Consider the following 16,359-nt stretch of genomic DNA (forward strand, 5'->3'; position numbering starts at 1 on the left):
CTTGTTGAACTTCATGCAGTTTGCACGGGCCCACCTCTCCAGCCTGTCAAGGTCCCTCTGGATGGCATCCCTTCCCTCCAGCATGTCGACCACACCACACAGCTTGGTGTCGTCAGCAAACTTGCTGAGGGTGCACTCATTGTCCATGTTGCTGACAAAGATGTTGAACAGTGCAGGTCCCAGGACTGACCCCTGAGGAACGTATGACTATGTCTTTGACTGTTGTAGTACAGCATTGCCAAAGTGCAACAATAAATATATTCTGGAAGCTTGGCTGGGAATGCCAAACAATTTCATATGTAAATATTTGGTGGTGTTAATTGTACCTTACAAACATTGTTTTGATGTGGCTTTTAGAATGCTTAAGTATCATAAAAACAATGGAAAGTGTTTGTGGTCTAGAATTATCTACAAGGTAGCTTACAGCTACATTAACATGAGTTTAGGTTTTATGTAAACAAATGGGAGCAAAGCAAGTGAAGCCAGACTACAATGGGAATGGGGGCTACATGCTGATGGTGATTGAGATAGTAGTTAATTTTTTCTCCCAGGTTTATCTTGAATGGATGTTCTGGTACAATGCACAGGCATGATGCTGCTAGGAGTTTATTTTGCAGATGAAACATAAAAGTACCATTAGTAACAGACCTCTCCCATGCCCAGTGCCCTGCTGTGTCAGACTCCATGTGCAAGGTGTCCTCCTGGGCAGGGAGGATGCCTGCCAGGTTACAGATCAGATTGGCGGGCTGTGGCTGCAAAACTCTGTTGAGGATACTAGTAGGGTACTGCAGAGGGCTTGAAAGAGGATGGTGGAATGGATCTCTGTGGATTTGAAACTGTCCAGTAATTAATATTTTTACCATCTTTGTTTTTAACCTTCCAGTAAATCTTTTCCATTATTTAATCGATGTGTTCCACAAAATCCTGAATGTTACTCCAAATACGCATCTGTCTTAATAAGTATGGTTAATGAAATGGATGTCTTTCACCGAATTCTGAGTGGAATATTGACAGGAAGAGATACTGTGATAGGACTGAGTGTCCTTGCACTAGGTAAGGTTATAAATAAAAAATGAAGAATAATATTCAATCAAAATGTGAGGTTTCAAATGTTTCTATTAACTTTATGTTTTTAATTTAAAAGTGGTCTTTTTCATGTTTTCTGGGCAGAGTTATTTTCAAGAAAGAGTGATTGTGTTTTATCAGGAGGTATTTAATAGACTGATGAAACACACCTCTATGAAATAACAGATTCTGTGTTCCTTGATATGATCATACACCTCATTTCAGAGGACTGTAAGAAAATGTTGATGATCAGCATGAACATTTTAACTTAAATCTTACACAAAATACTATTGAAAAGCTAATAATTCCCAAGGTGAAATATTTCAGTTATAAGCTCATTATTAGTAAGTTATAGGTAACTGTGTGTTTTAAATGTTAAAAACGTTGCCAGCTCTACTAAATGCTGTTGCTTTTGAGACCACTGTTTAAAAGCCCAAATTCTGCAAGAACCTTAAATTTATCTTTAAAGTAAATAAGAGTTAAATGGGTTGTAACACTGATAATAAACTAACTAACTTTATTTTTCAGCCTTCTCTTTTATACTGGTTTTAGCCTTCAGATTCATTCGGCCACTTCTGGTCCATACTTTGATTGCACTGGTTGTATTTGGTTTGTTATGTAAGTAGACTTACCTTTTAGCATATGCTTAGTTAAATGGGTCATCTCACTGAACTGGAGGAGAGGCAGCTGAAGAAACAGCTATCCTTCTTCTCCATGGCCGTCCTCAGTAATCTTAAGCTTACCACAGCCATTTCCAAGCGGAGCCCTGCTTGCCTTTTGGTGCCAAGGTCTGGATGTGCTGTTTCAGCTGCTGAGTGTTAGGATGATGATGATTTCTATTTTTTTTGGCAGATGAATGCAGTTATGAAATGCTACTGTTGCAAAGTTTAGTGAAGTTTTACACTGACTGCTTTAGAAAGGGAGAACTATAGGAATGTGTCCAGCTAAAGCTTATCATTCCATGAAAGTTAGCTTTGTATTTCCTCAGTGAAATTACATGCCTGAGCTTTAGAATAACTGCAAGAAAACCAAATGTTCTGCTGTGGTTTTACCTCAGACTAACAGACCATTATGTGAATTTTCTCTGTGTTCATTGATACTGCGCCTCTCTGCTAGGCAACAGTACTCCTGAGCTGGGCTCGGGTTGGGCAGAAGGGCGAGAGACTCTTGAGGGAGGCCAGGCAGACATCAGGGTGCTGCAGCCTGGGGAGTGCTGCCTGCCTTCATGCTGCTCTTTTTTACTCAGTTGTCTCAGGTGTTCTCTGGTGGCTCTATTATGACTACAGGAACGATCCCAGCACTGAACTGGAAACAGAAAAGGAAAATGTAAAATTTCTACTTGGATATGCTATCTTCTCAACAATAGTTACTGTAAGTAGCATTTTACCCTAAGCAACGACAGAGGACATAATTTGAAAATTTGAATGACAGTGGTTTGCAACAGTAAAAATAATTCCTCATTCCTTTCAGATTTGAAAATGAGAAACAATTATAAGATATGGTTACACTCATTTAAATAGTTTTATATCTTCCTTGAGAAATTTGTCAGCACAGGGCTCTGCCACACTTCAGCCCTGTACAAATGGCGTTAGCATTGGTGGTATAGAAATACAAGAATTATGTTCCCTCCCCACTCTTCTCTGCATCATCTAACTGAAGAATCATGTTGAATGAATAGAGGGGCACTGGCTTGATATGAATGTGAGATCTGTGGATTCCAACCTCTCTTTTAATTTCAGTTCATAGTTCCTTGTCATATACAAAGAACTGAGGATACTGTGGAGTTTTTGACTTGGAGTTTTGGTGGGTTTTTTTACTTTGGGGAAAAAAATTATTTAAATGTGGTTTCACTTTATGTCTGCTTTGCTTCCATATGTACACAGCTCTCAAATTAGTTTGGTTGTGCTACTGTCCTTTCTGCAGTAAAGGACTGGTCCTTCTGCCATTGCCAACAGTGGCAAGCTGACCTGAGTGTAAAGAGTCCATGCCATACAGGGTACGTGAAAGGAATGTGTAGCATGTAACGCACATTTGTGTTTGCTGTAAAGCAAAACAGACTGTTTCCATTGGGTCAGTTACAGTTTTGAGTCCTATTTTGTTTCAAAATAACAGTAGTAATCATTTCAGAAAAGCAGATTTTAATCCACAGGCTCTTTGAGAACATAGGCGGTGTCTTAGAAAGCTTTTCCTGTGTGCAGTAAGTTTGTGTAAAATGTCTTGCCATCATGTCTTTATGAAATCTGTAACACCTGATCCCACATTTGACAACCCTGCTACTTTTCTTAAGGAAAAAGAGCCAACAATGTGTCTTTTTATTTCCTGTAACAGGTTGTTGTGCTTTCCATTATACTTGTACTAAGAAAGAGGCTTCCGTTCACTGTGCAACTCTTTCAAATTGTTGGTAAAATCATTGGCAGAATACCTTTCCTCCTGTTCCAACCCCTCTGGACCTTTCTGATTCTCATTGTGTTCTGGGTAGTTTGGGTTGCTGTACTACTTAGCTTAGGAACTGCGGGTAAGTATGTGCTTTCCATGTTTTTGGATAATTGCTATCTGTTTCCCAAGTTCAGTTCTTAAACATGGGACCTCTTGGTGTCAGTGTACAAAATGTGGGCTAGCGTTGTTATACAGCTGTGTTACTCTTTCCTTTTTTTGTTTATTTTTTCCCCTGACTCGTTGAAGTCTTCAACATTGCCATGGTTCTATGAGTCATAGCACTACAGAAGAGAGATTTTTGCTCCTATATGTGGACTTTAGTTCTGTTCTTTCTCAATTATTTAATTTATTATTAGATTGTGGTAGATACAATATATCTTTGATGTATTTAAATGAAGAAGGTAACAGAAGGGAGGAGAGAGCTTGTGGTGTAGTTGTGATGAAATGGGAATGTTAATCTTTTCTGACTGTAGACAATGTCCACTTGTCATGGAGACAGAATGTTGTTTATGAGCAGTAGTTCAGTCACAACTGCTATGATTATTTAGACTGGTACAACAGTATTTGGATTAATCCAGAGGTTCTTGCAGTTGTAGGGGAGGTCCTCTGTAGAAATAGTCAATCACTGTGAAAGATCTGCAAGATACAGAGTATGAGATCTGTCACTGATTGAACTGGAGTGATTCGGATGCTGTGCCTTGGCATCACACCGTCCAAGGGAGGGGCAGGTGGTTCTTCCATACACCATCACCCAAAGATGGGAAGCTAAACTCTGTGTAGCTCTAGGGATAACTTCTCATGCAGACATCAATCTTTGTACATAGGAAGCATTATTATTTGGGGTTAGGTGGAGGCTTGTTTTGTGGGGTTTTTTCATTTTAAATTTCTAGGGCCAGTACTAGGAGTCAGTTGTTGTCCTTTAAGTTGGAGCTGATGCAGAATTGATGTGAATAGAGACAGTTGTTTGTTATTCTCAGATTTATTCATGGGTTTTCTATTTTCTGAATTTTGGCAGTGGTTTCTGTGTGGAAAACCAAATGCAGCCTAGCTCCTCAAATGCTTATGTGTCACCATTTTATTTTGCGTTTCTACCACCGCTTGAGACAGTGGCTGCAGTAACTCCTCTGTACAGGCTTACAGATCCCTGCTAGGTCTGACCTTTCCGTAGCTGAGCCTATTTGGCAAAACTGGCAGAATTCCCCACCTCCATGGGCCAGATACTTCACTACTCTTCCATCACAACTGCTTCCATCTCAGTCTCACCCTGTTAGTTCTGGCTCTGTACAAGACCCACTTCACTTGTAACATGAGAGTCTGTCTGAGTCCGTGCTGGCATTGTAAATCACTCACCCATTGCTTAGGCCAGGCTAGGATCTGTTTCCCTGCAGCTTTCGTTGGAGAATCATGCAGGCTTGCAAGGGTTTCTCTGTTTCTGCTGCCTTTTCCCCAGTAGCTCATGACTGTCAGAAATGACTGTTTGAAGCACTTACCTGGCTGATAACCTGCTTCTCCTGCAAAAGGGTCAGACCTAGCAGGGCCAACCTGCAGCCTCTTTGTGAGTTGTTCCTGGCTGACTAGTCAGGCAGATTCACTTTGCTTTAGGTGTCATGAATATTCCTTCTCCACACTCCTCTGAGTTGACTTTTCCCTTTACAGAGTCAGCGTTATGTGCTAGACACACCTTTGTGTGGTGTTAGCTTTTCTGCGAAATCTTCATCCCATTTATGCACGTATCAGCCAGGCAGCAGTAATTCTCAAACTGGCCCTGTGGGGTACCTTATCACTGGTTCAGACCAGTCCTTTATAGAAAGGAGCATCTCCTGAGCTATCAACCAACTGTTCATTTCATGCACCTGCTTGGATCAGATGCAATTTAAGATTAACTATAGTAAATCTAGTAGCAGGTAAACAAAATAAATGATAATGCACAGATTTGCTAAATATGTAATTAACAATAACTATTAGAGGAAGTATTACATCCTTGATGTTAAGCTGAGCTGGCCCATTACCCACAGGAAAATTCACTGGTACTCCTAATATGCACACATAAGAATGTGAAGCTTGCCCTTGTTAAATCTAAATTTAGAAAATGCCAGCTGAGTCTGTTGTATTCAAAAGCTTTTGGAAATGCAGGAATCATTAGAAGAGTAGAAACATTTTAGCTCACATGACAGAAACAGCTTGATGATAAGTGCAGAATGGGGTTTTAGTCAGGTATTTCCTTGATGCTTTTACAGACTTTGCAGGAAAGTAGTGACTTGCACATTATACCCGAAAGCAAATTCCACACGGTGGACAACTGCCTTTGAGAGGCTTTTTATGCTTTTTCCATGTTGTGCCATTTTCCTTCATTGGTTATATTCTCTGTTTCCTGCTAGACATTTCTATTCAACCTTTTTTTTTTTTTTTTTTTCTTTCCTTTTTTTCCTGCCTGCTTGGAGAGTAGGATTCAAACAGTTTGTGACCTACTGTTGCATTCATAGTGGAGCACATGTCTCCTGGCTCAGAGGTGTTTTATTTTTTGTCTTCTCCCTAGCATAATAGGCATGTTGATTTATCCAGTGAGTGATACAAGCAGTACAGTACAGAAGGCAGCATAACCTTGCTGCACAGTAGAGCAATGTTAAAGTTTCTAGGATGCTCTCAGTTTGGAAAGAATAACTTTTTGCAGATTTTGCATAGGAAGGGAAGGTCATTTCCAGGCACTTAACTGTCAATGTATTGCTCATCTGAGGAATCTAGTAAAAGATACCTTTTTACTGAAATAGTCTGCCAGGATATTTTTAGTGTAGATGTGAATCCTTGTAAGATTTTTCTGTTAACAGTTACTGTGTTAATATTTAGAAGAGGATATGCATTTGATAAATAATCCATACCAATTCTAAGTTGCAGCCTAAGCATGAATGCCACTCTACATATTCGATTATTTTTCTGGTTAAAACTTGATTCTATTAATTTTATCATTTGTATTTGTAACTATTCTTTTTGTTAAGCTGTTTATGTTAAACGGTGGCTGTTGTTATCCAACAGGCGTAAAGGGACGACTTAGCAAAGTCCAGGGGCCGAGGTATTTATGTAAATAACATGTAAATGACCTGCAGCAGCCTCAGTGCCCGCTAGGTGCTGATAAAGTAATATAAGAAAGTTTCTTCTGAATCTGCACAGTTGTTTACAGCTGCTCTGATTACTGAGTAACTCCTCCTGAGAGGAGTTCGAAGACAGCAAAGGCAATTTTAGCCTTTTAATGATCTGGGAGGTTGTGAAGGATTGTTTTATGCAACTGTTAGGTTGAGGAGAATTGTCGTGGTGACAATTGGTTGGTATCAGCGAGAAGTGTGATGGTTGGTTGGATTTCCAGTCCCATGCTCCACCTCAGATTTGTTTTCTCAAAACTTGGAGAAATGAACAGTAGGCTAAATTTGGTATTGAGAATATTCCTTTATTTTCAACCCAAATATGGCTCCTCTGAAATGCTGCCTGTTAAAGCAGCTCACAATGGCGTAGCTCATTGGGGGTTGTTTTGCTGTTCTAAGATGACTAGTACTTACACATCCTGTAACAGTAAATAAATATAGTACTGTATGGTTAATAGTGCATTGGCAGAACAGCTTTGTATTTTCTACGTGTTTTCTTCAATCGTCCTGTAAGTGGAAGACACTTCTTTTGCTTTTTGAGTTCTGGGGACTTTTTGCAACAGCTGAGAGTACTTCTCTGAAGATCTCCCATGATATGCTCTCTTTGAGCAATTTGTTTTCTATGTTGACAAATAGTTGCCTAGCCAAGATTCAGTTTGTAAAATACAGGTGGTGGTTTTCTTGGTTTTCACACTTTGACTTTTTATTCTCACAAATATATTTTCTGGGGCTATGGAGACTATCTTTTAAATGCAAATATACGAAGAAAGCTGAAAAAAAATGAAATGTTTACAAAGACACTAGTCTTTTGTCTAATACAGAGAGATGGGCAAGTGAAATGGGCTTGATGCTGTGCTGCACCTGTTCTTAACATTTTCCTTGAATCTTCACTAGTTATATAACATTTATAGCGTCTCTGCACCTTAAGCGCTGGAGCATTTGATCCTCGCTTCAGCTGTGGTGCACCTGATTGTTATGTGACCATGCAGGCACCTTATTTACATCCCCTCACAAAAGTTAGCGTTACTCTGAGAAAAGACTAACTTCTTGGGAGCTATAGAAAACTATAGCCCACACTTGGAAAGGTACTTATGCACGTGACTAACTTGACACACATGGATAATCCTATTAAAATCAGTGGGACTACTTAGACATTTTAAGGTAGGCACCTGCTTAAGTACCTTGGTAATTCAGAATCTGTAAGAGCAGCAGAGACTGAGTGAATTCCAGACCTAGAAAACTAGGAGAAATGCCAGACTCCAGGAGACTTGAGACAGCACAAACAGTGGCACCAGTTAGAACCATTAGCTGGCTAGGAATGGAATTCAGCTGTGCTTTGGAAAAGCTGATAGGTCTTAGGGTCATTGAGTCTTATTGTTTGCTAATTTGTGTGGCATTCACTGCAGAACTGAAGTGGCCATGTGGCACACCAAAGCATGCCTTTCAACTTTCCAGCATGCAGAAGCTGTGAAGTCCACATGGCATAAAGACTATGCATGTAATATAGGATGAGAAAGTGGTGTGAGTTTTTCATGTAATGAAGGTGCATCCTACAGGCAAGTGAGCAATAAAGCTGCCACATAAAGCTGTGCAGTAGCAAAACCAGCAATAAAAGTGTATTTCCTGCAAGGTTCTTGACATTCCAATTACAGGCAGCTAGCTTAGCTGTAAATACCACTACATGGGAAAAAAGCTAAATAAAATAAGACAATAAATTTTATTGCAGGAAGCATGAAGGTTCAGCGTGTGATGCCAGAACCTTTCCTCACTTAGCAGTGGGAAGGGCGCATCATATTTTCATGTTAACAGGAACTGATAAACAGACTCTCGGTATTTTCTGGTCAGTGGTTCTTTGTTTCTGATAATGAAATTGCTGAACTAGACTTCCCAGGAATTTTCATCCCTTACAACAGCCGGCTGCTCTAGGCATCAGCAAAACCTTGCAGCAACAGTTGCCAAATAAGAGCATCTGACATAAGTCTGAAAGTACCAAAATGTAGCTGATAATACTGCATGTGCACACTGACTTCAGTATCGTTGCATTGCTGTGTTGACATCATGGTGCAGCACTGGGCTGCAGAGTCAGTTGGAGAACCTCTTCTGAATTCTGCTACAAACACTTGTGCTTGTTTGCATTGTTAACAACACTTCTTTGAAGTATTTGCAGCAGATCAACATTTGTACTGATCAGAGGTTTTCAGATTTGGTGATTCAGGTGTAGGGACTTCTGTTCTTTACTGACTTCTTAATGTTATCACTAACAGTGTATAGTACACCAGAAAGATTTGTGATTATGTAGTTGGAGTAAAATTTCTGTTGCAAATTAAACCATATTTCAGAGCTTTGTTAAGAAAGTTTAGCTTGTGTGAACAGATAGATCACTGTGGAGCAATGAGGAAAATGGCATATACTTTTCTCCACAGGGTATCTAGGAAAGCTTTAAAGTGTATCTGTGCTACTAAAACATAAGAAAAACAGCATTGCATGTAATTCTGTTGACAAAATTATGCATGCACGGTAGGCCCACAAGACAGGGAATCAGTCAGACACAGATATTTACATTGGTTAACAGCTTTCTTTGAGATAACAAAACCAATTTACTGTACCTAGACAGCAAAGTGATCAATGGTGAACTCACAGGTGGATGTGCCTGATTTCAGTGCAGCTGTGCACATGCACATGTGTAAGGTTGGCCAGGAAACAAAAAGCCATTACTGTTGTTACTGCAGGTGGTTATTTCAGTAGGCTGGTAAAAAGCAAACAGTTAGTTTACCATACGTACATTTGTGAGTCTTCATGACAAAACTACAGAAGCAAAGCCTGAAATGTGCCTTTTTTGGAAGAGAAATGTTGAGATGGATTGTATGGTGGAAAATGTGTTTAATTCTGCTACCAAATGGCATAATGTCTTTGCATAAAAATGGGGAGGTAGGAGACCTTCTTGTACCTCATTGACCCTTCATTTGCATAAGTTCCCTCTGTAAGGGCTATAGGCTATATGGTTAAGGAGCATATTTGGCTAGTTGTGTGTGCTGCAGGAAAACAGCAGTCTATAGCCTCTGGAAGAGGTATGGGAGATGAAAAATCCCTTGAATTCAGAACAAGAAGGAATGGTGTAGCACATAGCTTATTTTAATGTACCAAAGTAAATGAATCTATCCTGCAAAATTCCCCTTAAAAAACCCAAACAATCAAACCAAAAAACCCCAAACAAAAAAAGCTTTTGCATCCAAACTTAAAACCACGGAGGCAGGGAATGGGGAGGAATGGCTGAGAGCTTGTGAGAAGAGATCTGAGATACAAGTAATAGCTTTTTCACACCATCAGGTATCTTGCATTGCACAGGCTTAAAATACACTTGAATATAATGGAAATAATGGAAAATAAAATAGCTAGACCATATGTCTCTGTGTCCGCTTCAGCAAAGGCTGCCTTGAAGAACAGGTCTGATACAGTACCTACAGACTCCTCCTTGAGGCCAGCTGTACTGTGTTGATGGATGCAAGTCTTGATTACAAGAGTGCCAAGAATAAGATTGACTCAGCTCTGGGAACAATGCTTAATTTGTAGGCTGTAAATCTATTCATAGACTTACTCTTTTCTTCTTGCCCTTGAATAGCAAGTAGCTCTTCTCTGAGCATCTAAGAGGGGTGAGTTTCTTGTAGTGCTAATGTTGTAGGAGTAAAATAATTCAATTTATTTTATGCAGATACATATTTAAGCTAATGATACAATAATTATGGACCCATGTAGCATTTTTTGATCCTTTCAGAGCACTTTACAATAATTTTCCTGTGCTACTCTGAGGTAGATGAATATTTTTTATAATTTACAGACAAATGGACCTTGATTCTGAAGACTTACAAAGCTTGTCTAAACCTGATGGTATTGCTGAGAACAAATCTTTATTGTTTCTACTTGTAGCTATTCTTGAGTAAGAACTCTGTGGCTATAGAAAAATAGGACAGAAATAAGTGAACCATTTCATAGGTAGTTTTGTATTCTGTGGTAGTTTTGAACTTGAAGGTGATGCACTGTCCTGTGGGAGAACATGAAGTATTAAAGCTTAAATTGTAGTGTTGCTCTAGCAGTAATAGGCAATTCCATGTTTCACTTTGTTATTTCTTTCATGGAGTTAGAATAAGAAACTACTCACCTCTAAAGATCATTTTATTCTGTGAACATGTTTATTTTTATGGTTATAATCTTAAGGCTTGGTGAACTAAAAAAATGGCAGGTTATGGACCTAGAGACCTTTCACTAGGAACAAATGTCCCGATGCCGTTATCCCCTGACTAGACTTCAGAGTCAAGTGGCATAAATAGGATTGCATAGAGAAAGGTCTGATTGCTAAGTTACCTGAGTTACCCCACCTTTTCTGAAAAGCCATCTATTGAATATGGAGTAAATTCTTTATTATTAACAGAACTGAAGGCAATTATTTTTTTTTTTTTAGCTTGAATAAGTGAATTTGTCAATGTTCCTGAATACAGTAGTAACATGGGAGCATATACTACCATACAGGTGTCTACTTTTTTTTTTTTTTTTGAGAGGCTGCCTTTATGTGTCTGTGTTTTGCATAAAGATTGCAAAGTATAGAGAACAGAAAACTACTTGCCATGGTTCTAATTAGTAATAATAATTAAAATAATAATTTCACTGTTGCAATAGTACGTTATGCATCCTTAATGTTTTTCTGCAGTCTTTCTCTTTTGCTTCTTACAGAAAAAGTCTAAATCATTTAATAACTAACTGTGACTTTATTTCAAATTTGAATTAAGAAAATTAAGATTTCATTTACTTCTGAAGTGTTTGATTAGTCAAATCTTGAGTAAAGTTTTCTCAGAAATCTATACTAATTTGTAGCTGTGTTCTTGACTTTATTGGCAGCTGTGTCTCAATCCCAATTTAAATCCAAGCTTTTGCTTTTTGTAAGATTTTATCTTTCAAAATTCTATTTAAATTACAAAATTTTGTCTCTCTGACTTTGTTAGAATGGATAGAATTAAATAGTACCTGAATTTATTTTTTAATTTTATTGAAGAAAAGTTAAGAAAAAGGGTATAGAAGCACTTACCTGTACTTTTTTTTTCTTCTTTTTTTTTTTCTTGCCTGGTGTGTTATAATAATACAGTGGTGTAATCCCCACTCCAGGTACTGCACAGACTACTTCAGGAGGACAAGTAGAATACAGAGCTCTGTCTGGAATTTGCTACATGGCATGGTATCATTTCATTGGCCTTATCTGGACTAGTGAATTCATTCTTGCCTGTCAGCGAATGACAATTGCTGGGGCAGTGGTTACTTGTTACTTCAACAGGTGAGTGCAGAATTCCCCCCCCCCCGCCCCCGTATAGTTTTGGGGATTTTCCAGCATTTAATTTCAATCTTTTTCTAAGCAAAATAGTCTCAGACTGCAATTTATGTCAATATCTCGGAACCCAATTTAATATAGAATAATGTTGCTTGGTGCAAGATTGTGAGTAAGATTTTTTTACAATGTGTATGATATTAATGTGGCTCACCCCTACTGCTGGAGTTACCAGACCAAACTGAGCCTTAAAAGAAGCCAGTAGAGCTCAGCTGACTCTGGTGAAATTGGCATTCATAAGGCACAGGCTGCATTTGACCCTTTTCCAGGAGACTGCATTAGCTCCAAATGGAGATGCAATATATAGCTCCTCGGTAATTTCGTGTATTCAGTTGACCTCTTCCTAAGTGTTCATCCCTGCTCTGGGTTTCCATTTGTTCTGACTGCATAAATGCCTAGTCTGCTACTCTTTTTTTCATTCTATGCAGATATTTTCAGTTAACTGTAAATGCTTTAACACCACTGTTAAGAATTTAGAGATGTGCAAAACAAATTTTCTTGAATTTTATATTACCTTGAAATGTAAATGTGGAGGAAATGAGGAAAAATCTCTGCTTTTCATGAGTTATACTGTTTTTTAGACTTGCAGTATTTTAAAATGAAATTAAATCGGTTTCATGCACTGGAGCAGTGCTATCTTGTCATGGCAGGGGAAGATAAAAATCTCACAATACATTGTTGAGTTTTTTGACAGTAAAGAGAGTCGTATCCTGAAAACATTTTTCCTCATAAGTATTTTATGAGCTCTCTCACCCTCATTGCTCTGTTCTTCTATGCCCTGTGGTGAGATTTTCTGATCTGTGGAAAATCTCCAACATTTTAAGGCATTTCTTCATTTTGTATTAGAGGAATACAATGATAATCTGGATTTGTTGGCAAATTAGCCCTTGAGGAAGGTGATGTGAGAGTGAGTCGGGGAGCCTGGCAGGAGAGGGACTGGGGACCCTGGAGCACTGGCCGCAGCTGCCCAGGACTGTTGGGCTCAGGTGGCTGGGAAGGGAGGCTTCTCCAAAACCTAGGTAGCAGATTTCTGTTGATGGTATCTAGCATGTATCCCTGGATGTCTCAGTTGCTGATAGAAAGGCCTCCTGCCGAAAGGTTTCCAAATGGTCTGTTCCCCTCTGCCCAGCAGAGACAGCAGCACAGGTCCTGCTTGCAGGAGCAACTCTGTGAGGATTTCCTGCTCCAGCCAAAGCAGCAAAGCTAGAAGACCTGGTAAAGCCAGTGCCCACCATTGTTTTAAGTGATGTTTTGTCATCCTATCCAAAAAGCCAAGGCAAGGCAGCGTTTAACATGTGTATCAGGAGCCTGTCTCTGCTAGGATTCTCTATGCAGCCAACAGACGTGCCACTGAACTGGTGCTAGTAAAACAGCAGGTAAAACCTAAATTGCTGCTTTTTAAAAGGTTGAGATCTGTAGAGTGACACAGTCCCACACTACTAATTTACATGCCGTGATAGGACCCAAAACAGGAGGAGCTTGCATTTCTTATGTCATCTCCTTTTTCCTATTGAAGCTCTACCCACAAGTAACTAGCATAGCTGTGGTTCGGTGGGTAATGGGCTACTCATTTTTTTGAAGCAAATTTATGTACCTCAAGCTTTAGCAGCTGAATGCTGAGGCGCTAAGGGTTCATTTAGATTGGCTTGCTTGAGAAAGCACAGGGAAGAAAAGCAGTTTCACTGATTTACTGGATTGTGCGCTGCAGTGCATTTTGGTACGATACGCCATCTAAATCCCCAAGGCAAAGACACTATCCATATCTTCACACAGAGCAGGGAAGCACCTGTAGAAACTGCTGTGATGACATTCACTGCTCTGTCAGGGTCTTCCGCTTTCCAGCTATTTTTTACTACTGCAGGAACTGGCCACAGAGTACAGAAGGTTTCTGCACCCAATTGTATTGAAATCATTTTGTACATCTACTGTCGAGCCCTCCCCTTGCTTGCCAGGTGACATGTACTGTGTTGAGAGAGTTGTGCTTGGAAGGGGAAATGCGATTTTTCTGTGGTGGTGATCCCTCTTCCTGGCCTTTAGACTGTCAGCACAGATCTGCAGAGACACAGAGCAGTGCAGGAATGGGAAGAGGATGGTTAGCTGCAAGAGCAGTTACACCATCAAGGGCAAGGGTTATCTCAAGCTGTTCCAGCAATTCTGAGTTTGTCTGCTGTGTGTTTTTAATGTATTCCCTAGGGCAGCATCACAAAGGCATGTCACAAGAGTTTGTTTATGATACCTCACAGAGAGGCTTTCTTCTTTTCTTGTAAGTGCTCCGAGGAAATGGCATGGCCTTTCCCTGCGGAAATCTCCTTCCACAGCACACACAGCAATGTGCTGCATGGCCAACAGCCACTGTGGGGTTGCAAATGGGAAAGACGGGCTCATTTTAGCTGAATTAGCTTTGCAGGTGACATATGTTTGACCTGTAATACCACCACTGAAAATGGGTTTTGCTGCCTTTTATTTCAGATGAAACATGAATACATCAAAGATTTTATTAATTTAATAAAATAGAACTTTTTTGCTTAATGATTACTTGTGAAAAGGGCTGTCTTTTTAAAAAACCTTCTTTGTTACTATGCTGTTATACATGAGGGTTTATTTTCATCTTAGAGTGCTTAGGTGTTATATGCATGTTTACCTTTTCAGTGAGATGAGACTTTTCCCCTCTCTGGGATTAAAGGAAGGTGTATGTAAAGGAAGGTATGGTAACTTAACCCATGTCACAGGCATCACTGTCCTGTCCATGTTTGAACTTATTCAGTGCATGTATGTCACTACACAGAGTTGAAATTAAGGAAGTATATAAGCATTTGCAGGATTGGGTTTTTCCACCTGGCTTTAAGGTGTTCAGCACCACAACTTCCAATAGATTCAGTGAGAGGTGAAATACATACATCTCACAGTAAGTCAGAAATCCAGGTTTATGGATTTGCACCAAAGTTGTTGAGAGATGAACTAGGATCAAATTTTTAAAGGATTCCTCTTCCCTTTTCAAATACATCTGCAATATTTGTGAGCATCCTTTGCCCTGCTTACATACTTGACCTAACCCATGTAAAAGAGCCATCAGCATGTATGTGGTCAGACCTGTCCCTTGTGATTTTGAGAGTGGGTAAAAGGGCAGTGGGAAGTACAGTCTGTGTGTTCCCTGTTAGTCAGATAATGTCTCTTTTATTACAGATATTGTAATTTATTGTATTTGTTTAAAAACTGAGATTCATATTCACTTGAGGAATATATGATTCTTTCCTTAACACTTCTGAAGTATTTTACATTAAATCTCTTTTTAGGCAGTCTTTGAAACAGGTGAGGCAGGATAGAAGAAAACTGTAAGCAGAGCTCTGAAAAGAAGGACAGGCTTTTGAAGAAAATGCTTTTTTTTTTCTCTGTCATAGAATCATAAAATTGTTTTGGTTGGAAAAGACCTATTAGATCATCAAGTCCAACTGTTAACCTAGCACTGCCAAGTCCAACCACTAAACCATGTCCTTAAGCACCACGTCTATGTGCTATGTGTCTTTTTAAATACCTCCACGGATGGTGACTCGACCACTTCCCTGGGCAGCCCATTCCAATGCTTGACAGCCCTTGCAGTGAAGTATTTTTTCCTGATATCCAATAATAACCTCCCCTGGTGCAACTTGAGGCCATATCCTCTTGTCCTATTGCTTGTTACTTGGGAGAAGAGACCAACAGTAGTGAGGGGCCCAAAACTGAACACAGTATTTGAGGTGCAGCCTCAGCAGTGGTGAGTACAGGGGAATGATCACTTCCCCAGTCTTGCTGGCCACACTATTTCTAGCACAAGCCAGGATGCTGTTGGCCTTCTTGGCCACCCGGGCACACTGCTGACATATTCAGCCAGCTGTTGACCAACAGCCGCAGGTCCTTTTCCACTGGGCAGCTTTCCAGCCACTCTTCCCCAAGCCTGTAGTGTTACATGGCATTGTTGTGACCCAAGTGCAGGACCATCTACATCTTTTAGGTGTGTCAAGATTACATTTTCTCTTAACACAAAAAAGTGTTTTTAAAATAAAAGCTCAGCTGCATGTGTGATCATTTGAGTCAAGGAACTTAGTGTTAAGAAAGGTATCGAGTGTCACAGAGCTTGCAAGAAAAGAAAGAGAATTGGCAACATTGAAGAAAGAGTATTATTAAAAGATGATATGCTACTGAGTACAGGTTCACAGGATTTTGGAATGGTAGTGTTCTATGTAAATCAAACAATCCCGTGGTAACATAAGATACCAAAGGGAAAAGCAAGCTGTGGCCCTACTCAGTCTTGTAACCAGTCCTGTCAGGCAGATTCCTGTTTTTCCCTGATAACTTGTGTGCATGCAGTGGAGTCTA

General features: G+C 39.7%; 1 protein-coding gene across 8 annotated transcripts in view; it reads left to right on the plus strand.

The window, feature by feature from the left end:
* SLC44A3 (solute carrier family 44 member 3) overlaps window positions 1-16,359 on the plus strand; it is a 92,681-nt gene that overhangs the window by 56,865 nt on the left and 19,457 nt on the right. For all 8 annotated transcript variants that reach the window (XR_012836553.1, XR_012836554.1, XR_012836552.1 and 5 more), the window contains exons 6-10: window positions 884-1,053; window positions 1,594-1,683; window positions 2,312-2,436; window positions 3,394-3,580; window positions 11,790-11,955. Coding sequence is in view for 5 of the 8 variants with exons in the window: in XM_075759975.1 (XP_075616090.1) it covers window positions 884-1,053; window positions 1,594-1,683; window positions 2,312-2,436; window positions 3,394-3,580; window positions 11,790-11,955 (738 nt within the window). In the remaining 3 variants the exon portion in view is untranslated. The remainder of the gene's footprint in view (window positions 1-883; window positions 1,054-1,593; window positions 1,684-2,311; window positions 2,437-3,393; window positions 3,581-11,789; window positions 11,956-16,359) is intronic.

The sequence above is a fragment of the Balearica regulorum genome, chromosome 8 (genome assembly GCF_011004875.1).
Source record: "Balearica regulorum gibbericeps isolate bBalReg1 chromosome 8, bBalReg1.pri, whole genome shotgun sequence".
NCBI classification, from domain to species: Eukaryota; Metazoa; Chordata; class Aves; order Gruiformes; family Gruidae; genus Balearica; species Balearica regulorum.